This window comes from Quercus robur, chromosome 3 (assembly GCF_932294415.1).
Source record: "Quercus robur chromosome 3, dhQueRobu3.1, whole genome shotgun sequence".
Classification (NCBI taxonomy): Eukaryota; Viridiplantae; Streptophyta; class Magnoliopsida; order Fagales; family Fagaceae; genus Quercus; species Quercus robur.
In genome coordinates this window covers 68,786,614-68,813,386 of record NC_065536.1, presented here as the reverse complement: position 1 = coordinate 68,813,386, position 26,773 = coordinate 68,786,614, and the positions used below count along the sequence as shown (strand labels likewise).

At 37.7% G+C, this 26,773-nt stretch overlaps 2 protein-coding genes across 18 annotated transcripts; both read right to left on the bottom strand.

Moving 5' to 3' along the window:
• Nucleotides 1–11,537: 11,537 nt before the first annotated feature.
• LOC126719095 (UDP-glycosyltransferase 89A2-like) lies at nucleotides 11,538–13,282 on the bottom strand. Its single transcript, XM_050421684.1, has one exon. It carries the CDS (start codon nucleotides 13,180–13,182, stop codon nucleotides 11,764–11,766), a length of 1,419 nt encoding a protein of 472 aa, XP_050277641.1. The 5' UTR covers nucleotides 13,183–13,282; the 3' UTR covers nucleotides 11,538–11,763.
• A 977-nt stretch (nucleotides 13,283–14,259) lies between these two features.
• On the bottom strand, nucleotides 14,260–24,110 carry LOC126719093 (putative pentatricopeptide repeat-containing protein At1g13630). Of its 17 annotated transcripts, none has more exons than XM_050421674.1 (12): nucleotides 23,373–24,106; nucleotides 21,391–23,114; nucleotides 20,249–20,496; nucleotides 19,740–20,066; nucleotides 19,484–19,648; nucleotides 18,716–19,365; nucleotides 18,514–18,575; nucleotides 17,767–17,821; nucleotides 15,895–15,954; nucleotides 15,535–15,768; nucleotides 14,825–15,196; nucleotides 14,260–14,646 (listed from the first exon to the last, which is right to left on the bottom strand). In XM_050421674.1, exons 1-3 carry the CDS (start codon nucleotides 23,692–23,694, stop codon nucleotides 20,422–20,424), a joined length of 2,121 nt encoding a protein of 706 aa, XP_050277631.1. In that variant the 5' UTR covers nucleotides 23,695–24,106; the 3' UTR covers nucleotides 14,260–14,646; nucleotides 14,825–15,196; nucleotides 15,535–15,768; nucleotides 15,895–15,954; nucleotides 17,767–17,821; nucleotides 18,514–18,575; nucleotides 18,716–19,365; nucleotides 19,484–19,648; nucleotides 19,740–20,066; nucleotides 20,249–20,421. The 17 variants fall into 17 exon arrangements, with proteins under 17 accessions (XP_050277631.1, XP_050277635.1, XP_050277636.1 ...); XM_050421678.1 differs by having other exon boundaries at nucleotides 14,260–14,664; nucleotides 14,825–14,896; XM_050421679.1 differs by having other exon boundaries at nucleotides 14,825–14,896.
• Between the last annotated feature and the right edge of the window lie 2,663 nt (nucleotides 24,111–26,773).

Genomic DNA, 26,773 nt, shown 5'->3' with positions numbered 1-26,773 from the left:
AATAACCCTACCATTAAAAAAAAAAAAAAAAAAAACCAAGCTATCCATCACAAATTTTCCAACCAAAACCCAAATAAAACCAACCCTTTGGCAAAACCACAAACCCACCACAAAAATATTCAAAAATATACAAATTCCTCACAAACCCACCAACGATTATTCCCAAAATTATCACCATTCCACCATTAAATTCCACAAAATTGTCCTAAATCAAACCAAATCCATCAAGTTTTTCACTATGCAAACCCACCACCACAAACATATTGCAAATCACAAACCCACCACCAAAACTAAACCGAGCCCAAAATCAACCCTACCATCGCAACCTAATCGTAGCCACAACCCACAAAGATCGATGCAAGAGAGAGAGAGAGAGAGAGTTTAATTTATAAAAGAAAATGTTTAAGAGATGCTATAGTAACGAATACTAAAAGCATAACACTATAGCATACTTGTAAATTTGTTTAAAAATGGCACATTGAATGAAGCTTGTTTTTTGTTGTTTAGTGTGCCAAAAAAGCATTTTGAGTGTTTAAACACCCAATGCTAAGAGCATTCATATCTAGAGTTGTAAAACTCCGAATATGCTAAATTTTAGCATTAAACCATTAAATAGATGCATTACCCAGGAGACTAGTTGTAAAGAAATTTACAACTTAGCTACAGAACCATCCTAAATTTACAAAACACTGTAGCAATGTTCCAAACCTAAAATAATATATTTTTTTATTCCCTATCCTCCTAAAATATATGCCTTCTTTCTCTCTCTTTAGTTTATCATCTTCTCTCTCTCTCTCTCTCTCCAAAACTCACCAAGCCGCTTTCTCTTTCTCTCCTATGCCTCTACTGATCACTCTTTGTCTCCCCATGCCGCTCAACCTAGCACTCTAGCACACTGTCCCTCTACCCATTTTCTCTTCTCTTTATCACTCTATCTATAGACACTTCATTTTGTACTCATTAATAAATTTTGGTCCCCAACTCTAATGATGAGCTTGAAATATGTCAATCAATGGTAATTAAAGAGTTCACAATAGTTTGGAAGTAATCACAACTCAAAAGTGCTCAAATTGTTTTGAAAACGATGCTGAAAAATGACATTTGCTTACTATTTTGACCATAACTTTTGATCCACAAATAATTTTTAAGCGAAGTTTATTTCATTGGAAAGTAAACATTATGGGCTTCAATTTAAACACAAATTTGCCTAATTTAGATTTATATTGAGTGAGTTATGACCGTTTGAAGTTGGGTCATTCGAGCAGTAAAATTTAGGGTATCTGTACGCATGAATCAAGTGTGCATGCGCACACTCGAAAGATGCATATGCACACTCATTTTCTGGGTAGTGGAACTTCATTTTTAAGGGCTCAAAACATCATTCTTTGATGTGGGCCAGCCCCTAGACCTTTGGAAACTTCTAAAGAGCTCTAAAAAGTCCTGAAAACTCTAATTTTAACTTATAAATACTCACCTTATGTCTCCAATCAAAACCCTAGCTAGAGTGAGTTTATTTTTTTGTCTCCATCTTCTCTAAAACCCTAGTTCATCTTTTCTAAACTCACACACAGACTTGAATATGTTTTTTAATGATCGAAAAACCACTCTTTAGTTAGTTCTAAGCCAGAAACTTGTTCTTTGTAGGGGCCTTTTTTTGTGTATGGTGTGTTGGGTTGCCTCCTGCGGTGATGGGCTCGAATATTTCTGAGTAAGGGAGTTGGGGTCGACCCAATTGTAACTTAACTTGGGCCGGTTTGTGCACAAACTTATGCCTTGTCTGCCAGGAGTAAACTTACAGCAAGCAGAACTGTTTTAGACAAGTTACGGCAGACAGATATAATAACAATAACAAAAAACAGAGTATTTTGATTATTTAAACAAATGGCTATGTAATCCCTACTTATAAAGCATAAAGCATGATTACAGTTGTGATAATGTCATTCTCAGAGAAAGTAAAAGAGAAAAGAAAATAATACGAACTAATCAAATAGACATAAATCAAGTTTTAAGCTTAGTCTGCTGAAGCAAAGCCAAAGAGGGGAGAACACTTCTTCTCAATGCAAATAATCTCCCAGGAAAAGATCCTGTCGTGGGGATTAATGGCTTTGAGGGAGTCGGACCTGAATGGTTATTGCCCACAAATAATCTTTGTTACGTTTTGGAAGAGAGCAGAATTTGAAGGGGGAGAGAGGGAAACCGATCTACTGGTACATGCCCATTGAACTATCTCTCTCTTTTTCCCTTAGTTTCCTCTCTTTTCTTCTATGTTTGTCTTTCTTATCTTTTTCTCTTTCTTTACTCTGTTTTTCTTTCTACTTCGTAAATGCTCTGTTTTTCCGTCCCTTTTTCAGGGCACCGCAAGGGCCTTTTTATAGTGCCTGCCATGACCAAGATTTTACCATTTTGCCCCTTAACCGCTTTTATCTGGTTTGGGCGTACTTGCCGACCACCAGGTCTGTGCGACATTCACCCTTGCCAGACAGAGGTAGGTTTGTTTTGTTCCTCTGTATACCGTAACACTTCTTCCTGCCACGGTATAAATACTTTCTCTCTCTACTCTCAAGGCATGCACCCAACGGTTCTCCCTCAAACTTGCCTCTTTTGGGTGGTTTATCATCCCAGCAGAACGTATCTCCCAAAAGGGCTTGGGCAGGAGCCGTAAAATAGATATTTTCCCCTCTCCCCACCACCAAACCATACCCCCCTTACCTCTTACCTCTGGCCCATGGCCCCACCATGTCCTATATTGACTGGGTACAGGCTGGTGGTGCCTGGGCCTTGCGCGTGCTTCCCTCCCAGATATGTCCAAGAGTCTGCCTGCTGCTCATGCGTCTGCCGTGATCTGGAGACTCTCTGTCTGTGTTTTCTAACCTTTCATGTGGGCTTTTCTTTAGTTTCCTACTCCATTCAGGAGCTGGGCTTTATATGATGATGGGCCTTACGTTTCTTTGACCCTTTTTTGATTTTCTTTATTTCCTGCAACGTTGAACTGTTATTCCTGCCGTAATAACTTAATCCTGCTGTACCTCTTTTTTGGGCCAGCCGTTTATCCCTTTTCTCAGTGGCCTGTCATGGGCACTGTTTTGCTTTTACTCATGGGCTCTTATGTCCCTTTGGGCTTTCCTTTAGGCATCCACGGCCCGATTGCTTTCTTTAGGCTTCCTCGGTCCGTTTGCTAATTCCACACTCCCATGGGCTTTTTACCAACTTCATTGGATTTCCTTGGCCCAATAACCTTATTCTCATCTTTGGGGTTCATGGGCCTGCCATAAACCTCTTACTCTCTTAGTTTGCATTGCCTTGGGCCTGCAGCGACCCTTTCTTACTTTTCTACCTCATACACTGCCCATGGGATGCTATATCTTTCTTTCCTGGCTTCTTTGAGCCCGCTTGCCTCTTCAAGACCCATTTATTTATTTGTTGGGCCTGTGATCCATTATTCCTACCGCTTGGGCCTAATGAGTTTTTGCTATCTATTTTGTCAGTTTTTTGTTGCCCTCATTATTGGGCCTTCTTCCTGCCTGGGCTTCCACAAATGGCCCTCAACATTCTTAAATTAGTTTTACAAAACCTTTTGTTCTTGAGTTGTGATTACTAACAATTATTGTGTTCTTCAATTATCTTTTTCCTTTCAATCTAATCTTTGTGTTGTAGGTACTGAGGGATCGGTTAAACAAACTCTAAACTCATAATCTTAAGCAAGATGAGTGGTCTTTCCATGAACTCCTTCTTTGTTTAATAGGATTCACATGAGTTTATTAATATAGTCTTTTCTAATTGTTATATTTGATTTGTTTATTTTTTTTAATTCTTTTTATATGTGTTAATTTGATTTTAGGTTGTTTATAATCTGTTTTGGTTGTTCTTGTTTTATTTTTTTGGTTTTATGTAAAGTTTAACATAATTATTTATTTTATGTTAGTTTGGTATGCTTACTTGATTTTGTTTCATGTTTATTTGTTTATATTGATATTTATATTATTTGCTTTATGTTAGTTAAGCATTTAGGGTTTCTAACATGTTTATTTGATCTCACATGTTATATCTTTGTTTGTTACAACTTGCAAAATGTAATTTTTAAGGATTTGTGCTAAAGGATGCGTACGCATCATTGAGTAGGCATGTGCATGGTTTTGACCATGCGTATGCACCTCGAACCCAGATTTGACAAAAATCTTGTTTTTATTATTTTAATCATTTTTCACATATTATTTGATATTGTTTGACTCTATTTTAGGTTAATTAATTATGTTTAATTATTTTCCATGTTTATTTTGGTATTTTTGCCGTTTAGTTTACTTTATTTTCCTTGTGTGTTTTATTTAATTGTTATCTATTCATTTTTAAAATAATGTTTGATTTGTGTTTTATTTGTTTCCTTTTATTTTGTTATATGGTATTTAACACGTTGTGTGTGTTATTTTAATTAAGTGCATAATGTATGTTTAGGGTTAAAGATTACGGCTCTTTTAATAGTTTCTTTATTCAAATATGGCCTAGCAACACATAATGAAGGCCGGCACACAAGCCAAGTGGTCTTGGGTGCCTAACACCTTCCCAAGCCGTACCCAAACTCTAGACCCATAATCTGATATGCAGACCTATGTATGTAAGTGAGTGGCCCAAAACACCCAATATGGTTCCTAAACCTAATCTTGGTGGCGATTCCATTTTTCACCCTCCACTCGGTCCATGCCAAGGCTGAGGCGTACTTCCTTGCGCCCACACTATCACTCTCTCTTTAGACAGAAGATTCAAGGGTTTTTGAGTTTGGGTTAAGGTTTCATTTGGGTCATCTCAAATTGAAGCTCCGTCGATGTTGGGGGTTTTGTTTAGGTCCTCTCAGTAATGCGATAGTCTCTCACCGTTTGGGTCATCAATCGTTTGGGTCAACAGGGTTAAGTATCTCAACTTCATCACGGTAGATTGTTGCTTTTTGTCACAAGATTGGACACTTCAGGTGCTTACCAATCGTTTGATTTAGAAAGTTTGCTCACAGATTCAACTTCAATTACCAGTAAGTATCGCTATCCATATCTTTCATTTGATTGATACTATATTTGGGATTGTGGGTCCATTAGACTAATTGTAGTAGTGTTGGTTTTCATGAAGGGGGTGTGTAGTAGTGGGGTTAATTTTGTTCCTATTTGTATGGGATAGGTAGAATTAATTAATGTTTAGCCAAAATTTTTGTTTTATTGAAATTCGTTGTAATTGCATAGGTTTGTTTAGGATGCATCCAAATGTTTAGTTTTAAACCCTTACAAAATTCCTTTAATTGAACTAAAACCGGTAGCTAAGCCAAAATTGAATCCTACTAAACCAAGTTACAAAATAATCGTGACCTAATTGGCCAAGAATATGTGGGACCTACTTTTGTAATGATTAACACACTAAGTTTTTGTTTATATCTAAATTTACCTATTGAGAGAGAGACCCTTTAGTCTTGAACCTTAATTGTCACACTTTGTCTAGTTCTAGTTCTTAGTAGCCTACCAGAACATTAACATTGCTTTCACACACTCCTTCCCATTGTCAATTCTTAAAGTTTTCATGCTATAATTTGAATACCAAATCAGAGGAATGACACACTACAGTACCATTTTTTTTACCCCACGAGTTCGGCTTAAAACATTGGAAAGCTTAATGCAACTTAGTAAATGGGAAGTCAATTATAGCTTGTGATGTTGACGTAGCTCGTTTTAAGAATGCTATCTTAAACATGGCCCTTTGTTGTTTATGAATGATTCTTGAATTTAGTTTTGTTAAAACTCCATGCACCATTGTTAAAACTCCATTCTCTATGTATTTCTTCCAAGTTCCAACTGTATTGTGATCTCTTTGCTCTTGGTTGTCTTATTTACATTTATGAATTTAATTATGGGAGAAATTTTAAATGCTTTCTTAAGTTAGTTGTCTTATTTTATCATTTTATATTCTTTGTGATTTGGGTGCCTTGTAGGAGTGTCTTTAAGTAGGTTCTGTTATTATTTACATTACCTATTTAAAAGGGATGGATTCATAAGAAGACATATAACTATATGCTAATATCTTACAAGCGGATTCCAATTTCGTGGTACCATTTTTAAGTGCGTCTTACAATACTTCAATGACCATACAAGATTCTTTGTCAGAAGTTGAAATAGTCACCCTTAAGACAACATAATAGGGTGGCAACTTAAGTGTAGATGAAGAAAACCTTCTTGTCTTTACATAGCTTAACATTAGCATGGATGCCATGCATGGTAATGAGTAAAAGCAAGAGACATTTTGTGAGAAAGTTTGGCAATACTTTTGCAAGAACAATACCTTTGGAACCACACATTCTTCTTCCCCTCTATCAAGTCGATGGGGAACAATTAATAGGGAGACAAGTAAATTTGCTGGGTTCATAACTAAAGTTGAAGCTCAGAATCAAAATGGTGCGATTGACCAAAAGAAGGAATAAATTAATGCAATGGTGTCACAATATTAATTTACCAATAGTTTGAAGATACTAATTATGTTCTATTTATAAAAAAATAAAAAATAAAAATAAAAATAGTTGGATGAAGTGAAGGCTCTATATAAAGCATCATCCAAAATGCAGTTTTCCTATTTGAACATTGTTGGCTTGTGTTGAAGAACCAACCAAAGGGGAGTATGCCTAAGAAAAGATTAAAAGGGTTACCTCATACTCCGAGTTCAATAGATCTAGTTGGTAGTAATGATGATGACATAATGGTGCTCGAGAGACCAATTGGTAGAAAAGCTGAAAAGGCTAATCGAAAGAGAAAAGATGGTGAGAAAGATTTTGGAGAATACTTGGCAAAGAAATTGCAATATATTCATGAATCACTTGAACAAGAAAAAGAGGCTTTTCATATCAAAGAGGAAAGGGTTCGAGTGGATGAGCAATGATTTGATATTGAATAGGAAAGGTTTCGTCTTGAAATTATTAAAGATGATGAAAGAATAAAGATGAGGGATACAAGTGGCATGTTTTTAAATAAATAAAAAAAATACATTTTTTTTTAATCTCCAAGATCAAATCCTTGCAAGACGAAAATTAGAGTAAATAGCTGGGTTTGGCATATGAAGATGATGTCTTATTCGTACCTTATTTTGGTAGTAACTTATTTTAGGCTTGGGGTTCGGCATATGTATATGATATCTTGTTCTGACCTTATTTTGGTAGTGGCTTATTCTAAGCTTAGGTTTGACACATGTAGATGATGTATTGTTCCAACTTTATTTTGGTAGTAGGTTGTGGCAATGATTTATTATTTTGTTATCATATTCCACTTATGTAATCACAACATTTTAGTTTATATAAAATACTTATGTATTTTCTATGTTTGATATCATATCTTCTACACTTATGTCTTGTTTTGAACTTATTTTGCTTATGTTCCTTTTATCTATGGTGATAATTTCTTAACAATGTTGTCTTCAAGGTTTTATCATATTTTATACAGTAATTTGTTTCTACCTTGGTAGTTTAAAACAATTAGAGCAAAAATTAGTTTCCATTGTAACTCTTCACAGATAGTTTATGTTTTGCGTAAATAGATTTTGACAGATTGATAGTTTATGTTTTGCGTAAATAAAATTTGACAGGTTGATAGTTTATGTTTTGTGTAACTGAATTTTGAAAGGTTGATAGTTTCTGTTTTGCGTAAATGGATTTTGATAGGTTGAGAGGTTGATAGTTTAAATCAATTGGAGCAAAAATGAGTTTCCAATTGTCACTTTTCATAGATAGTTTATGTTTTGCATAAATGAATTTTGATAGGTTGATTGTTTATATTATATTTAGGTTAACAGTTTTTGTTTTGCATAAATGGATTTTGACTAGTTGATAATTTAATTCAATTGGAGCAAAAATGAGTTTCCATTGTCACTCTTCAAAAATAGTTCATGTTTTGTGTAAATGAATTTTGACAGGTTGATATTTTATATTTCGCATAAATGGATTTTGATAAGTTGATAGTTTAATTTAGTTGAAGCAAAAATGAATTTCCATTGTCACTCTTCAAAGAACCTATTTGATCGAAAAAGGGAAAAATTTTCAAATAAAAAATGATTATCATGAAAAAACAAATTTCCAAAAATATGATCATTCAAAAAATATATATATGTTAAGGAAAGTCAAGTTTAAAAAACTGACCGTTACAATAAGATGATTATTTAAAATTATGACCGTTGGAAAAAAAAAATAAAGAAAGATTAAAAAAATAATATTTAAATAAAGTGGTAAAAGAATAGAGTTTGGGATGTTGAGTGTGTTGTAAAAGCATTCACGTCAAAGATTTTAAAAATTTTAGCTTTTAACAATTCAAAGAGTTACTTTATCTATTATACCACCTCACTTTAAAATAGATCTAACACCAAAACTTCTATCTTTTATACTACTTCATTTAAATAATATAAACTATTCATTAAAATAATAAAAAACAACTACATAACAACCTATAGCAACCACCTCCTCCACCACCACCACATCTACCACAACCATCACTGTAGCAACCACAACCCATCGTATGTAAAAAAAAAAAACAAAAACCCACAACCCATCACCACCACAAGCATAGACACCACCGTGGCAACCATAATCCACTATAGGAAGAAAAGAAAAATAAAAACCCAAAGCATAACCATAAACATCCATCAAAATCACAACCAACCACCACATAAACTACTAACCACTACAAAAACAAAATCTCAGCCACCTTCCTCTTCCACCAAATCTCAACCACACACTCACCGATACCATTTCTATCCTCCAACGAATCACAACCAAGCACTCACCGATGGCCGATCTAACCCACTATAGGAAGAAAAGAAAAGAAAACAAAGCAAAACCACAACCATCTACCAAAAACAACCATCCACCAAAACAAAATTATAACCCAGCAATCCAACCCACTAATCTCATCACCATGCCTCACGACCAATCTCACCACCATGCCTCCAAATTAGACCCACAAACCACCACCACCATGACCCATTACCAAAACCCACTAAAACAAATCAGAAGCCACAGGGAGATCGAGTTCAGAGAGAGAGTTTTCAGTTCGGTCAGGGAGAGAAGAGCTTGGGTTTTTGGTTTTGGTTTGAGGAAGAAGAGAAAAGCTTTGGTTTTTGGGTTCGGTCAAAGGGAGAAGGGAAGAACTTCAGTTTTTGGCAGCATGGGTTGAATGAAGGTAGGCAACATGAGGCATGGGTGAAAGGAACGGAGCATCGTGGCTTGGATTGAGAGAGAACCAACAAAAAAAAAAAATAGAGAGGAGAAGAGTCCGATGAGGCGTGGGAGAAGGGAGAACCAGAAAAGAAGAGGGAAGAGAGGCAGCGTGTGATGAAAATAAGTGAAAGAGCACGCGTGTGGGATTAAACAAATAATATTTTTTTTAACACCTTGCTACAGTGAGTTGTTAGAGATGGCAGCTCACTGTAGCTAGGCCTAAAAAATTATGGCATTTAACATGTTTGATGTAGTGTGTTTTTTATGTGTTGGTTATTATTAATAGCAATTTTAGCATTATAGTATTCTTGATGTGAATACTCTAAAGTGGTACAGTATAATAGAAAAAGTAGCTTTTGAGATGGTGAAATAAGATATGTTTTAGAAGTCTAGATGCTAAAAGGCTCTAATGCTCTTACACCTTCAAAAGTCGTGGGCCGACAAATGGTGGACCCATTAGTATGTCTTATTCACTTTTCAATATTAAAGTCTGTTAGGACATATGTGAAACTTGTTAGAACATATGTTATTATAAATTGGCTAATTCTTTAATAAAACGCAATTTACTTGTAATTGGGTAGATCTAAGATGGGTTTAGTATTTCAAGGAACAAGAGTTTAAGTCTAGTATTGAATCCATACAAATATGTTCAAGAAACAAGTAAAAAAGTGTTGTTTATTAAATCTCGATAAATAGCTTGACAAATAATATCTATCGAGGTTTAATGCTGATACTCGACAGCTGCTCGACAGAAACAATATCTATCGAGAATTACGAAATTTAGATTTCCAGATTTGTTTTCATGCATATCCAAGTGTATCTGTGTAGGGTTCCTTTTCTCACAACCCTAGACATATATAAGGATTATTTTAAGAGCCGTCAAAGGTGATGCAAAGGTTGTTGCAATTGTTATTGCACGCATATTGTGACCGGAGACAAATTTGCCCTAGTTTGTCATATTCTTTGTAGAAGCTATTGCGTCTTTGTGCCAAGGGTTTTGTAATCATGGAGTTTCTCGATTTTCATTATTTGAATAAACTGAAGAACTTTACAGCCAACATCTTTCTCAAGTTAGTGTGTTAGTCACGTACTTGGATCTGTGCATCGATTAGTTAGTCACGTACTTGGAGTCGTGCATTGAAAGGAGAGATTGTCACTACATTGCAAGTCTAATTGGGTATTGGGGTAAGGGTTTAATTGTAGGTTGGTATTAGGTACTAGGATTCCTTTTACTTGTAACCACTTGTTTTGATAATAGTGAATTTTCGGGAGTGGTGACCTTAAATTCACTCGGTGAGGTTTTGCCTCGGTGATTTTTTCCATTCATAAACGAATCACCCGTGTCAAATTTAATTTCCACTGCATTTAGTTATTTGGTGATTTGTTTATGCTATCATGCTCATTGCATGTAATTGAATCTAATTAATTTCACTTGGCTAAATTAATTGATTAAGTTACCAAAGGGTTCAATACATTCTTGATTTATCAAAATCCTTCACGTGCTCTAGGTAAAAGAGAGCATGAGACATTTTATTTTTTTCCAAGATAAAACCACATATTTTTACTAAAAATTAAGACATAGTCTTCAACCCAATTTGGGGAATACAACACGAGGTGTGGCTTGATGGTAGGAGTCCTTGTCCCAGCACCTAAAGATGAGCGATTTGAGCAATAGCACCAGCAAGGCCCATGTGGTACATGTGATATTACCCATTACTGTCACGTGGTGTGGGGTTCATGAGCTCACACTGGAGACCTCCTTTTTCATTCAAAAAAAAAAAAAAAAAAAAACAAATTTGGGAATTACAACTCAGCAAAGCTTCTTTTGCCAGAACATGAGCTGCATGTTGCAACCTACAACAAGATTAACAAAACTAAAATAGACATCTCTTGCAACTATGGCTGCTTTGTTTATATCTTTAACCAAGTCCACACTAGGAGCAAAGATAGGTTTCTGTGCTTCGTAGAAAAAAAGAAGAGCACATTCCCCTTACACTATCACTCTGCAACCACAAAGAATGAAGCACCATCTTACCCAAGTTTAGACAGCTCTGTATTTCAAAAAGTGATTCAAACATTCAAATGAAAGGTATCTCATGAGACGGTTTCGTGATACCTCTCCTACAATATATAAGATTCATGTATCTGAGACGCATGATATATTGTAAGAGAGATATCTCACGCAACTACCTCATAAAATAATTTTTATGAGCCCATGAATGACCTTACATAGAGCCACACCACATTTGCGTTGAAGGGTACGTTCAGATACTTAAAAATGAAGATAGTGTGCGGCACTGCTGCGAAAACAAAATTACAAACCTTAAAAATTCTCTCTTTCTATGATTTTTAAAAATAAAAGACTGAAGAGAATATTGAACTCTTTTACAAGAAAGAATCCAATTTTGGCACCCTGCCTAACCTATAAAAAGGCTATTACTTGAGAATGGATTCAGTGATAGTGCAAAGATCATATATCGTATATATAGTTTGCCATGAATTGTGGTACAAAGGGTGTAGTCCTAGATTTTTGCCTAATCTCACTCACGCACGGTGGGAGCTGAGCTGAGTTGACCCAAGTCTTTGACAAGTGCATCCAAATCCGTTGAAGAGCTACCACAACCACTGACTGCTTCAAAAGCCTTGTCCCTCAACTCCTTTGCCCTCACTTTAGTGGCACTATCCCCAAGCATTGACTCATCAAAGACCCTTGCCAAGTGGTCCGGGTCAGGCACAGAGTTGGTTCCCTCACACACCCAAACGGCCACGCCCATGTCCTCCACCAATAGCTTTGCATTCACAAATTGGTCCGCCTCCATTGGCCAACCCAATATCATTACCCCTCCCACTATCGCTTCCAACACCGAGTTCCACCCACAGTGACTCAGAAACCCACCCACTGCTTTGTGACTCAGTATCATCAATTGTGGGGCCCATCCCTTTAATATCACACCCCTCCCAGTCCCTGTCACTCGCTCCTCAAACCCATCCGGGATAAACCCGACCTCCGCACCCGTTTTCACCACCCATATAAATCGGGTCTTACTCTTTTCTAGCCCGGAAGCCAAACCCTCCACCTGTTGTTTATTCAACAGCTTCTGACTCCCGAAACACACATACAGAACGGATCCTTCGGGGCACCCGTCAAGCCACGTTTTGACGTGGTCATCATTGCCCGAATGAGAATCCGGGTTGCCCCGACCAACACCGTTGGAAGTGATGCCCACCAAGCTTAACGGGCCAACCCCGTAGACCCGAGAGTTCTTTCTCAGGTAATCCAAGTAATGACCTTCCAAATCATGAAAGCTGTTAAAAACGCAACCCCAGCTGGCGGTATTAGCGAGCATACCATCTTTGATGAAGTGGGTCTCGGGGTTGGATTCGTTATAGAAGCGCCACACGGAGGGAAGATGGTCCTGCTTAAAGGTGGGCGATCCGGGGAGATGAGGAAAATCAAGGGTGGGTAGAGAACGAAGAGCTTGTGCGTTAGTGGCAGGCCACAAGTTGTAAAGTACGGAGGCCAAAAACGCACCGGAGGAGAAGAAAACGATTCTGGGAATGTTGAGTTGGTTGGCGAGGCGGAGAGTCCAGCCCAAGAAGAAGTCGGAGATGATGGCGATTGGTGGAGAAGGGTGGGAAGTGAACCAGTGGAGAAGAGGGTCGTAGAGGTTGGTGAGGGCAGCCATGATGGGGAGGTTTCCGGCGTTGCCGACGTCTCTGACGTTCTCGACGCCATGGGGGAGTTGAGGGTGGGGAGGGAAAGGAAGGAGTAAGGTTTGGATGGAAGGGTTGGAAGAGAGGAGAGGAGAGAGAGTGGGGAGGTTTTTAGGGGTGAGTAAGATGGTGATGGTTAAGCCACGGAGGGAGAGTTGGTGAGTGAGATCGAGGAGTGGGAGCATGTGGCCTTGGGCAGGGTAGGGGAACACCAGGATGTGTGACTGCGAAGAAGAAGAAGACATGATGGCCTGATTATGGATAGACCGTGGAGGTAACTTTGAGAAAGAGAGTATTGACTATTGAGAGAGGGGTTTATTATTGGCGTGGAAAGTCCGCTAGCTGGACACACAAATAATACAATATATATATATATCCTATAAAAAATAATAATAATACAATATAAATAAAGAAACGAGTAGCCGTTGGAGTTAGGAGTAAAGACCATGAAAAAAAATGATTAATTATCAGTGTAACAACCAGACAAGAGGCGTTCTCCCAAGATACAGGCTACATTCAACACAAAACTTTATACTAGATTCACTTCTTTCGTGCGTGCGTCATGTATCTTGCGTCATGTCTGACATCTCTTATTACAGGAATTAGTTATTTTATAAAAATTATTATTATTTAAATTAAAGAATAACTATTATTGTTTCAAGGGTTATAATAGCTATTTTTTAGTATATATAAATAAATTTTAAAATTAATATATTTTTGCAAATATAAATTTTTTTTTATATATCATATTTTACAAGTTTTCCGTATTTAACAACTAAATTTATGAATATTAATATTTAATAGTTATTTCATTATAATATCTTTTATTTATAGTAATAAAAATTCCTATATATAATGTAATTTTCATTTAGCATACCAAACATGCTCAATATAAAACGAGTTTTTATATAGAGCTTTAGCACACACTTTATCACAAATTACTTAGAAGTCAACGAGTAATTGGATTAAAAGAGATATCAAAAGAGATAGTTTCAACTTATGACATCCGCTCCTAATGATAACTCTTTATCATCAGACCAAGACACCAATCAATTTTTGATATAAACGAAGATTGAATTTTAGATTTTTTATTCAATTATCAGAGATTTTACAAGTTGAACTAACTAAAACCACTTGTGAAATTTAAATGGAAAATACTAACAAATATCCTTAGAACATTAGTTGTCAATTCATTTAAATAAAGTTTTTATGGGAAAAGAAAAAAAAAATTAATATTTTAACAGCTTTTTTTATTTTTCATAAAAATTATATCACACTTTCTTAAAATTGATTGTTAATTAATATCTTAAGAGCACTCGATAAGGCGATCCAATCTAAACTTATTGCTCTATAAAAGAGTGGGAAAATTGTGGTCCTTTACAAGCGAGTTGTGGCACTCTATGCACAACTCGCCACGTATCGTACACAAAGTTGTGTCACGGGAATTTTCCCTTGCGAGCTGAATCAGTGTCCCTTGGTAACTTCAAGCCTAGCTAGGCAAGTGGACTATAAATGTAATCGCAGTATTATTGGTCCACGAGGTCAATCTTCTTGTCTTCTTTCAGCCTGTTTTGCACGCTTGCAAAATTTGGTCAAAAGTTTCATGATGCCGTAGCCGTCTTCTTCTCCTTCTGTGTCTCTCCTGGAACCAGTTTTCCACATGCTATGGCAACGGACTTACCAGCATGCTGTGGAGTTATCAAGTGCATCTGTAATATTACAAATTCCTTGCAAATAAACATCAACCCCATATTTTAGATATTATATATATGCTTAAAAAATAAATAAAAAATCCCATATTATATAAGACTAGATTCTTCTCAAAATAAATATGTAGACGACTAAATTTTTATTTTGAAATAAATCAAATAAGTAAAATAGATTTACCATTATCACACCGCAAGAAGGGACAATCATCATTCACGGAATGCCTTCAATCTACAGTTGACATGTGAAGACCTACAAAACTCACGATGGAGGATGTAGCCATATTGAAAGAAAATCATGCTATGCCTTTAACTTCATCCACAAATCCTTCGCCCTCAAAGCCACTAAATGGATTCGTGAGGTCTTCACAAAGTCTGACAAAACATGGTATTCTACCAAGTGAACGGAAGAAAGAACAGTTCAACCCAAAGGCATATAAACTGTTAGCCAAAGTAGGCTACGATTTCTCAAAACAATGGGACCTAGGGAAATTGATTCCAATGGGACCTAGGGAAATTGATTCCAAAAGTCACCGGAGAGAAGGTACACGGCCTTAGCAAAACACAAAGGATTAAAAGGAATGGTTATAATATTAGAAATTGAGACACTTTCAAAGAATTAAAGTAAATAAGAACAAACTGATTAAGTAACATAGAATTGCTATTGTACAAAAGAGAAACTGCTTGCATTACAAATTAGAAACAACTTCATGAATCGAACACATAAGTTGCATCACAAATTAGAAACAACTTCATCAGTTGAACACATAACTGGATATTGTAAAAGATAGTTGTCATTTGTTTTAAGTTATCAAAACATAATAGAGCATATTCAAAAGGAGAATTCATTCACTAACAACATAAATTCTGCAATTAAAATCATCTAGTTACCATTTTGAATGGTGTGGTCAAGGAAGGATGTTTACAGTACTATTCCCAAGTAAATATTTTCTTGATGTTTTTCTTTTCAATTTAGTGTACCAGCAACTCCACCACTTGCTTAGGCATCGTCACCCAAGAGACATCAAGCAAACAAAACACCATTGTCTGCATGTGTTCATGTACAAGAGTCAGCTCAGGCAAGCCAACTTGAGTTCTTGGTGTTGCAACACATGCTTAGCATCCCTGAAAAGGGCTAATTGGAATAAGGAAATTGAGCGAAGATTCTAACAATCAAGTTCATTAAGGGCAAAGAGGAAAAAAAGAGAGTAAAATAAAGGAAACTGCTATTGCCTAACAACAAACACAAACCAGCGCAAATTCTAAGCCACCTCCAACCCTCTACAGCAGCAACTACAGGCATTTTGCAATCTGTGGTTACAAAGAAGCAAAATTCATAAAGTCAAGAGTTTGTTAATAATAGGATTTTCTATAAAAACCATAGAATAAACTTTTTATCATTACTTCCATAAAAATAATGAGTTCGTGATACCCTGAGGGTTAAAGTTGTCAAAAATATTTTCCATTGTGTTGATCACAAGATCAACCGATAGATCGAGCAGAAAAGAAAAACAGGCTGCGTGGCCCAACAATACAACTATGATTTCTCAAGTGCAAAACCCAGAACCTAAATTCTACATTTCTATAAATTAACTGTACTTGTAGTTCCCTTACCTTTCCTTTGGTAAACAGCTAAAAGCTACACACACACACATATACCAACCATATAGACATCTCAAAATCAAGCTTCATTCCTCCAGAAGAGCAAGAGTACGTGACCATTTTCTCTATTGGGTTTACTCTTTTCTATTTTTGTTTCATTGAGCTGTCAACAAATATCATCAGTTATGAATGAATCTTAAATCTTTTATGGGGGCTGATATTTATAGTTGCTTTGCCACGAATGGACACAAACACAATACTCAAATGGAAGGCATAACAAGAGACAAAATCAGAGAAATTAGGATTGAGAAATACCCAATAATAACTAACAAAGTGTCTCAAACTATGTGGCCCTCAAAATACTATTTTTGTCATTTGATTCTACCTTCTTCTTCTTCAATAATTCTTCTAAATAGGAATGGAATAGAATGGGCAGTTAGGTGTTATGAAGAAGAATGAGAAGAAGCTAGTGGTGAAGAGGTCAATGGAAATAATTTCGGGAGAGAAATAAATGATGTTTGCTTATGTTCTACCTCTTAAAGCAGAAAATGGAGCAGGTGGAATACCCACACCTCGTCGATTTCAGAGCAGAAAGCTACAAAGATGGCCATACCCATTCCTCCTCTGCTCATGTCATTTCAATCCTCTCTTTCCCCTTACAAACCCACAATATCCTCTCTACTTCTGGCTATCTCAATGCCAAACCTCACCAATTTTTTACAAATCCTACCAACGTACGCACTCTTCTCACCAACCCTCTCTCTCTCAGATTTGCAGGAGATTTGCCAATCGTTCCGTGCCTGTGTCTCACCCTCTCTCTGCTATCCAAAGACATGAGAGATATTTCTCATGCAATATTCTCTGTCCTCTCTCTGTGCCAGGCTGCCAGTGCCAGCCCCTCTTCTTAAAAATTATAGTGTGTTGTGTGTTGTTTCTAATAACCAAAGCACTGCATAAAACAGTGTGTACAGACAGACTAACCAAATCTTTAAAACCAACCAAAGCACTATTCAAGCTTTTACGTTTCCAAGCCAAACACACCATTTAAAAAACCAACCTAAACACCACACCAAACAGTGCATATAAGATGGACTAACAAAATGTTTTAAAGCTACCAAAATACTATCCATTTGACCTCTTCACTCTTTTAAATATATAGTGTGGGCTACAAGTGCAAGGCACATGCTTGCCATAATAAAGATTAGCAATTAAGGTTAGATTTAAAATATATTTATAAGATCAACCAAAAAAAATTCATTTGATTTTTGAAATGCTTATAAAAGTGTACCATTAAAAGAGACTTTATTTGACTATATGCAGCAGAAGCACAAAGTTTGGTGTTCTTTTGCATTCTTCGTGTTTTCAAATATGCTACAGAAGTGAAGACAAAATCCAGTGCAGTAAAAACCCAATTGCACCACAGATGGACAAAAAATCTCCAAAAATAGGCAAGGCCACAGCAGTAAATGGACATGAAAATAAGACGGATAAGGTAATTTCTCAGGGGAAAACGGCTAATACCTTTGCTGGACAACATTCCTTCCTCACAGTAGGCATATGTTGGCCTGCAATATATCTAAAGGAAACAATTCAATTAAAAGAGGCCTTCAAATCATAATCACTTAAAACGAAGATTAATGCAGAACTAAGAGAGGAAATAATCATAAAAATGTGGGAAGATGGCAGTATAAAAACATGACATTGCAAGAATTTGGTTTGATAAGGACAAAAAGAAGTTTGAAATTAAAATTATGATGGAAAGGTAGTGAATCAGCATCACTTAAGAAAACACGAGTAAAGAATAAATGAGAGAGTAAAAGAAATCATGATTGACAAAGTTTGTGTTCTGTTGACTGCTAGTGATAAAGCTTAATACCAGAACCTTCACATTTTTCAAGACCTCTTGTATCTGAATGATCATGTTATTGTTTTCCTTTTTTTTAAGGAACTTTTCTATCTTTACAATTTGATCTGTACTTCTCAAATTGCTTATTTCTATCCCATAATTCTCATCTTTCACGTTGCATTGGTGTCCATGAAGTTCTCAGATGTTTGCAGCAATTGTGTTCTGAAATCTATGCTAGACCCTTCTTTTCATTTTATAGCTAACTTCTGATATTTCTTCCTTTACTTATATTATAATCTCTTCTGAAAGAAATAAAAATAAAAGTAATACAACAAAAAAATGAAGAAGAAAAAGAAAGAGAGCTAGAAACAAGGAACCATCATGTAATAAAATCTTTATTTATAAGACATTACAAAGAGTACCTGACAGCATTTAGTGCCATGAGCTTTTACTCTGCTCTTATCCTTTCAATCTATCAATTTATCTGGCATAGGAAGGGGAAAAATAAAACATATTAATTGAGAATGAAATAACAAAAATTCTCAATAACAACAACTTAGAAAAAGAGAAAGAAAAAGTTTTAAAAAGGACTAACAAATTCGAGTAATTCAGACCGAGTAATACCAGATCATAACTAACGAATTGCTTGAAACTATGAGGTCCTCAACAGTCTCTGGTGTTCTTTTTTGGGGAAAAATTTTAAAATAGGAATGATGAATGAATTGGGCGTTTAGATATCATGAAGAAGAATGAGAAGCCAATGGAAAGAATCTATATATGCTTTGCTTGTAGAACTCCTAATGCAAATGGAGAAGGTAAAAGACCCATCCCTTGTCCCAGATTTTCAGCCGAGAATTCATGTGATTAGCACTCCTCTCTCTCCCTCGTTCAATCTCAACGCAGAAAGCAACAAATAGGGCCATACAGAGCAGGTCGAAGCACATCTCTTCTCTTTCTACTCCTGTCATTTCATTCTCTCTCCAACATACTCTTCTTCTACTGGGTCTTCATTTTAGCCTTTTTCTAGAATAGTGATAAAATGGTGAGTTTTGGTGGGTGCACAACAAAAACATCTGTGCTGCTCGACATATCGGTGCGTTTAGACAGAGACTCACCAAATTTTTAAAACCAACCAAACACTATTCCTCAGGAATCTTCACACATTTTCATATAGTTAATAGAGAGAACTGTAAGTCTGTAATACACCATGTACATAATAATTTCTGTCACTTCACATCTTTGGGGATTCAACCATGAACATCAATAATAATCACCTGCACACGCTTGCCAGAGTAAATTATTTTGCCTCACGGCATAGACTAAAATCACAAACCAAGTTACAGATTCACAAACAACAAAACATTGTTTCCACTTTCTAGGCTTGCCTTCTACCTAATAAAAGAACTTGAGATAATCTTAATCTGACCGTCTGAAAACAGAATCTGACTTGTATCTTTGGCACACTCTCCTATACACCATGTTGAATGAAAAACTTTCATGATGCACTCTAGCCAATGTTTTTTCCACCAGGAACATCATTACTTCTAATTTTATAGTCTGTGCAAAAAAACAGTACATTATTCCTAACTGTTGCTGGCAAAGCAATGACATTGTCAAACAAGTCTAGTGAGTCATATTGGATACATACCTCACATACATTTGTCATAATCTCAACTGCTTTGGCTTGCGAAAATCTGACTGTGTGAAGACAGCCATATCATTTATACCTTCAAAAAGTCTCCTGTAGGCCACATGCCATGAACAACTTTGGTGTGCAACCCATGGGCAAATTATTTTTACACCAAGAACTTAGTAACTTCTAAATTAACAGTGCCTAAAATAGAGGATATTATTCTAAATTATTACTGGCAAAAAAGTATATAAGTCTTAGCTGATTAATACCTCACACATTTAGAGATACTAAGCTTCACCATTCCACAATTCACCGTTAATCCATCAAAAGAGGGTAACAGTCCTGCAAACATAAAGAAAGTTAATTGAAAAGAAACCAACAACTAAAGTTCATACTTTCAAAAATATGAAGAAATTGAGGACACAGCCATTGAATGAACCCTGGAGACCAAACTTAGAAACTTGGATAGCTGCTCTCCAAACAGAAGAAATATACAAATAAGCAACTGATACAATATGTCTTACCATATCAAGGCACTTGCCATTGCACCAAGGCCCGATCTCTCCCAGACTCCACAAAATTGAGAGTTTTGTGCACTAGGTACAACCTTTTTGATGTCTTACCATATCAAGTCTAGTTTCAGGAAGAACATAACCAGGCAGGTACATAATTCATGCCAATTGTGATATTCTTCCTTTCAACCTGAGAGATATCCAAATAAGGAGGGACCAAGGTACTTGACAATTACAGCTGCACATAAAATCCTTTTGTACTGCCAAGAAAATAGTAAATACAAGTCTCAATTGCAAGAATCAGAGATGACAGAAATGATATTGTAATATGCACTGTCTAGCCAATAAAATAAGAAAGTTTTGCTTTTGCCATTTGCTAATTGGCCCAGTAGGATTGCCTTTGAAGCTTGTATGGTACAACCATAAATTTAATAGCAAGTTATCCCTACTGGCCATGAACATGATAATTATCTCCAGGCACAAGCCAAATCATCAAAGTGTTCATAGATGTGATGCAGATCGAGATCTGCTATAATGGTTAAATCAAAAGATTAATGACATATGGATTGTCTTCTTGGATCTGATTCTTGTAATTTGATTACGTCTAATGTTTTTATCGATATAAAAAAAATTTAAAAAAATAATAATAATAAAAATCATTTAAGAGGATTTATAACCACTTCCTAACTTAATAGAAGAGTTAAAAATTGATTGACAGATACGCATGTAGTGTGATGTTATATACTCACATACTGACTTCTTTATAAGCCAAGGAACAGCTCTTTCTATTGGTGAGATGCATGAAAATCATCATTTCTCATGGATCAATCACACAGCAGCCCACATTTGATCATCTCAGCAAGTAGTTCAAAAACAGAATAAAGATCACCTTGCTGATGGAAAGCATTAAGCATCACCTCACAAATTTCTTGATCAGGTGAAATACCATAAGATAACATCATACAGAAAAAATATTTTGCTTCATTTATTAGACACCTTTTGCACAATCTATTGATCACAGCACTATAATCTCTGATTGAAATTTTAAATCCCTTCTCCACCATTTGATGGAAGAATATTATTGCCCTACTTACATCACCTTTTGCACAATGTGCTTTAACTATTGTGGTATAAGCAACTTTTGTCAAACTGACCTTTTGATCCTCAAGAGACAGCAATAGCTTGTCAGCGTCCTTCAGGTCCCCATATACACAAAGACCATTGATGAGGACATTATATGTGACAGGACTAGGCTCCAGGTTATGCAATAGCATCTCATCGTGTAACTGAAAAGCTTTGCTCAAGTCACGAGCTTTGCAGAAACATTGGATGATAGTATTATATGTAATTTGATCTGGAGTCAGACCCTTCGCACACATATCCTCAAGTAATTTGACGGATTCTTGCAACTTCCACTGTTTGCATAGTCCTTTAATAACTACAGTGTAAGTGACATGAGTAGGCATTACAGCTTTTTCTTCCATCTCCCGGAGCAATTCAAGCATGCCATCTATGTTTCCTACTTCGCAGTATGCATTCATAAGAGTGGTATAAGTTACCACACTTGGAACCAACCCATGCAGCTTGATGGTATCCAAGAGCCTCCAAGCCTCTTCTAGTTTATTGCTTTTGCAGAATCCATGAATAAGTGTATTGAAAGTGACAATACTAGGAGTAATCTTTTTTTCAGTTAATTTTTGGTATAACTGTACAGCTTCAGCAATATTACCAAGTTTTACATATCCGCCCATCATAATATTATACAGGACTATATCCTCCACCAAGTCACTTGTTATCAGATTATCAAAATACTTCCTTGCCTCTGATATATTTCCTTTCTCACATATACCCAATAAAATGGCACCGTGTGTAAAATAATTTGGACAGATTCTCCTCAAGCACATTTCCTCATATAGTAGGATAGCCCTATGGACTTCTCCTTTCTTGCAGTGGCCATGAATGAGGATGGAGTATGTTATAACATCTGGTTTCAAGCCAAGAGCTTCCATTTCATAAAGCAATATCAATGCTTCTTCAAACCGTGCACTTTTGCACAAGCAGCTGAGTAATACACTGTATGAGATGATGCTCAACTGAAATCCCCGAGAAAGCATCTCTTCCCGCAACTTAAGGCCTTCCTCAATATTTCCTATCTGGCAATGCCCACACATTAGAATTGTATATGTAACAACATCTGGATTAAACCCTTTAAGCAACATGTCTTGGATTACCTTCCAAGCCCCACCCATCAAACCAAGTAGATGAAATCCTTTAGCAAGAATGTTGTAGGTTACTATATCCGGCTCTACCCCATGCTTCTCCATGTCATTTTTGAACTCTAAGGCTTCTTCCATGGAACCTGCTACACATAATCCATGAATAAGAATATTGTAACTGTATGAATCAGGAAGCAGTCCACACTTGAGCATCATACAAAAAAATGACTTTGCGACATCTACATAACCCAATTTACAGAACCTTGTCATGATGGTATTGAATGAAACGACAGAAAGACCAGTATCCTTCCCTTCGGAAATTTGCAAGAACGAAACTGCATCTTGTAGCCTGGATTGCTCGCATAGGCCATGTATAAGTATGGAATTAGTGTACTCATTCTCGGGAGTTCCGCTATCTTTGATTTCATTATGCACATCCCACATGATGTCAGTGTGCCTTAAGTTGTGCAACAGACTATTATATGTTTGTATTGATGCACGCAAGTTGAGATCTTTCATCTTGGCGAGAACAAAGAGGGCATCTTGCACGAGCTGAAATCTCAAATAAGCAAAAGCCAACATATCCCAAACCACAACATTCGAATCCCAGCCCTGGAAATTATTCAAGAGCAGCTCACAAATTGAAGGTGCAGAACCAGAGCCTAGCAGAAGAAATTCACAAGAAGTCTATAAACAACAAAATCATATCTTTAATGTAGGGGTAGGGTGATTATAATGTAAAACAAAATATCCTATCTAGAAGCAAAGAAATTGAAGACATGGAATTGAGCAAATAAAAATACCCAACACAAATTTAACCTATAAAAATAAGCAAAACAATTACTAGTACAATTAAAAGGTTGAAACTTTGGAATTCCGAAATTCCTATTATATAGATATAGATATAGAGATAGATATACCTTCCTGTTGGACGATTTGGTATATAAGCGAGTGCAAGTCGTTGAAGCTCCTTTTTCCCGCCAAAACATGGGAAAGCAAGAACTGTGAAATCTTTCTATCCAGTTCAGCTGGTGGATAGAGATGGGGACGGGGGCCCACAAATCTTCCAAAGGCGAATGTCCTCAACTGGTGGTCTTGGTCTTGGTCCTGGTCTTGGTGGTGGAGCATAGCGGCGGAGACGGAGGAGGAGGAGGAGGAGGGTTTGGAGAAGAGGAGGGAAGAGAGAATTGGGAAATAGAGAAGAGGTTTGTTCCATTGGCATTGGTGGAGTTTTTTGAGCATTTGGAACTCGCCTATGCCTACGGCTTTAGGGTTTCGTAATCCAATCCATAATAAAGATGTAAGAGACAATTTTAGGTTTTAAAGAGAGAGCCGTTGGTTGGTTTTTATCTTTCGCTCCCGGGAAATACTTGATGTGTTTCGGTCTGAGCGACTCTTCTGTTGCGTTGCGTGATGTAGCGCCGGCGGTTATCCCAACTGGTTTTCTTCATGTCAGGGCCTAATCAACCCCACCCAACACACGGTGTCGTTTTTTAGAAAAGGTTTTACGGGCCGGATATGTTGAGCTAGAACGACGGCCCGAGGAACCAAGCCCGGCCCAAATCCCATGGATAAGGGCCAGATTGAAAATGAGGGCAAAGGCCCAATAGGGCTGAGAAGAGCTGTACCGCGGTCGAGTCTCACCTGAGGACTGATAAAGTAGCCGAGAACAAAGGTGTTGTGGAGAAAACAAAGCAAGGAGCCAGGAAAGGTGGCAAGCAATCGAAGCGACATTCACCCCGCATTAATTAGATGCTCCAATATATTATAAGCTGCATTAAATATTGAATGACCAATCAAAAATTCTTTACATCCCAAAAGTCCATTTTCATCATCTATAACTATATAAATATAAATTATTACTAAAAGCTGAAGATGCAACCACATCAGCAACCATGTCATTCTTTTTTTTTTTTTTTTTTTTTCTAAATTTATCCTACAATTTTAAATTAGTTTTCTCAATTTAAAAATACTAATAAAACTAAAGTTATTTCCAACCTATTTCCACCATAAAGCCCACTTTTTCTAAATTTAATTCTAACTTAAAGCCTAAACCCAAGTCTTCTAAACTAAAAACCCTTAGAAACCCACGGTTACAACTGAAGATGATAAAATATTGGGCCTGATGGGTTTACCTTAATGGGCCTGACGGATTGGGTCTCTTGGGCCTGTGTGAAGATGGTCCCAGCTTTGAAGGCCCATCACTGACTGACACAGTAAGGGCCCATGATCCGAAACGTCCATAGCCCAGAAAAACCCTAAGATCCGGAAATGGGAATCCTTGTTCACCACGCCTAGAAGAATTGGGAGTAGAGTCCCACATTGAAAAGATGTGGAAACCAAAAAGGAAAAGTCAACCCTTTATCACTATAAAAGGCCTAATACCCACAGAAATCGAGGTACGCTTTTAATGAACCCTCTCTAACGCACTAAGTAAAACAGAGGAATTCTAACTTGACCGTCGGAGAGCCTTTGGCCGGCACCACACCGGTGCTCTCTGAAGGATTCTTTCGATTGTTTTGTCGTGCAGGTTCGATTCGAGTCGCGAGTACGGTGTGACCCATTGGTGACGATTTTTCGACGTCATCAGTTGGCGCCGTCTGTGGGAAACGGGTACGGTAACATTATCTCTTCCTAGACAAAAGAGTTACATGGTACTCACACGCTCGATGGCAACCACAAATGATGTCCAAGAAGAAGCCCCCACGACTGCCCTTGAGAGACAGGTCAAGACGCTCGCCGCAGCCGTGGAGCGCCTCACCAAACGAAACCACGACCTGGTAGAGCAGCTGAATCAAAAGAGTGCGGCGGTGAATAGCCAAGGAGAAGATCAGGAAGGAAACAGTGGGGAAAGGAGAAATAATGACGGACCACAAGAGAGTAACGCCCCAAGCAAACAAGTGCGACGGGACGCTAGCATCCCTTCAGTGACGGATACAGCTCCACAACCCATCATCGCGGAGATGCAGGCAATGAAGGAACAGATGGAAGTACTGATGAACGCTCTCAAGGGGCGAGTGTCCAGTGATCTTGACGACCTTGTCAACCGGACAGACTCGCCATTTACGGCATCCGTCAATTCCTTTCCCCTGCCAAGTAAATTTCGCATGCCAAGTATGGATAGTTATGACGGAATCAAGGACCCTCTCGATCACCTAGAGACCTTCAAGACACTGATGCGCCTTCAGGGAGTGGCAGACGCAATTATGTGTAGGGCGTTCCCTACAACCCTAAAGGGCGCAGCAAGGATCTGGTTCAGCCGGCTAACACCAAACTCCATCGGCACCTTCAAGGAGCTGAGCGCTCAATTCACTACGCACTTCATCGGAGGATATCGGTATAAGAAATCCACAGCTTGTTTAATGAACATTAAGCAGAGAGAGGAGGAGACGTTACGGGCCTACATATCACGCTTCAATAAAGAAGCGCTCTCGATCGACGAAGCCGATGACAAGATACTAGTGGCAGCGTTCACAAACGGGCTGAAGGGGGGTAAGTTTTTGTTTTCCCTATACAAAAACGACCCAAAAACCATGTCGGAGGTGCTTTACAGGGCTACCAAGTATATGAATGCTGAAGACGCACTATTAGCCCGAGAAGACAGACCCAAGAAAAGAGACAGACAAGAGGACCCCCGACAGGACCAGGGGCGGAAGAAAGGACGGATGGGAGATCGGAGGGAGGAGAGACGTCCAAAACCAATGGGCGGAAGGTTCACAAGTTTCACTCCGTTGACCGCTCCGATAGACCAAGTCCTAATGCAGATTAAGGACGAAGGATCCCTGACGTTTCCGGGAAAGCTGAAGAGTGATCCCAACAAAAGGTCCAGAGACAAATATTGCCGCTTCCACCGTGACCATGGTCACGACACGGCCAATTGCTACGACTTGAAGCAACAAATCGAAACCCTTATCCGACAAGGGAAGCTGAAGAAGTTCGTCAGCAAGGAGAGAACGGAGCAACACCCACAAGAACAACACCCCCGTCGAGAAAACGAGCGACCAAGGCCCCCATTAGGAGAAATAAGGATGATAATTGGAGGAACAACCGCGGCCGGATCGTCGAAAAAAGCCCGCAAAACATACCTTCGGATGATACAGAATGTCCAGTTGGCGGGTACAGTGCCAAAGTTGGCAAGAAGGGAAGGCCCCATTATCGGGTTCTCGGAAGAGGATGCAAGACGCCTACACCATCCACACGACGATGCCCTCGTCGTCACCTTACGGGCAGGCGACTACAACATCCACCGAGTGTTGGTCGACAACGGTAGTTCGGCCGACATCTTGTATTATCCGGCGTTCCAACAAATAAGGATTGATAG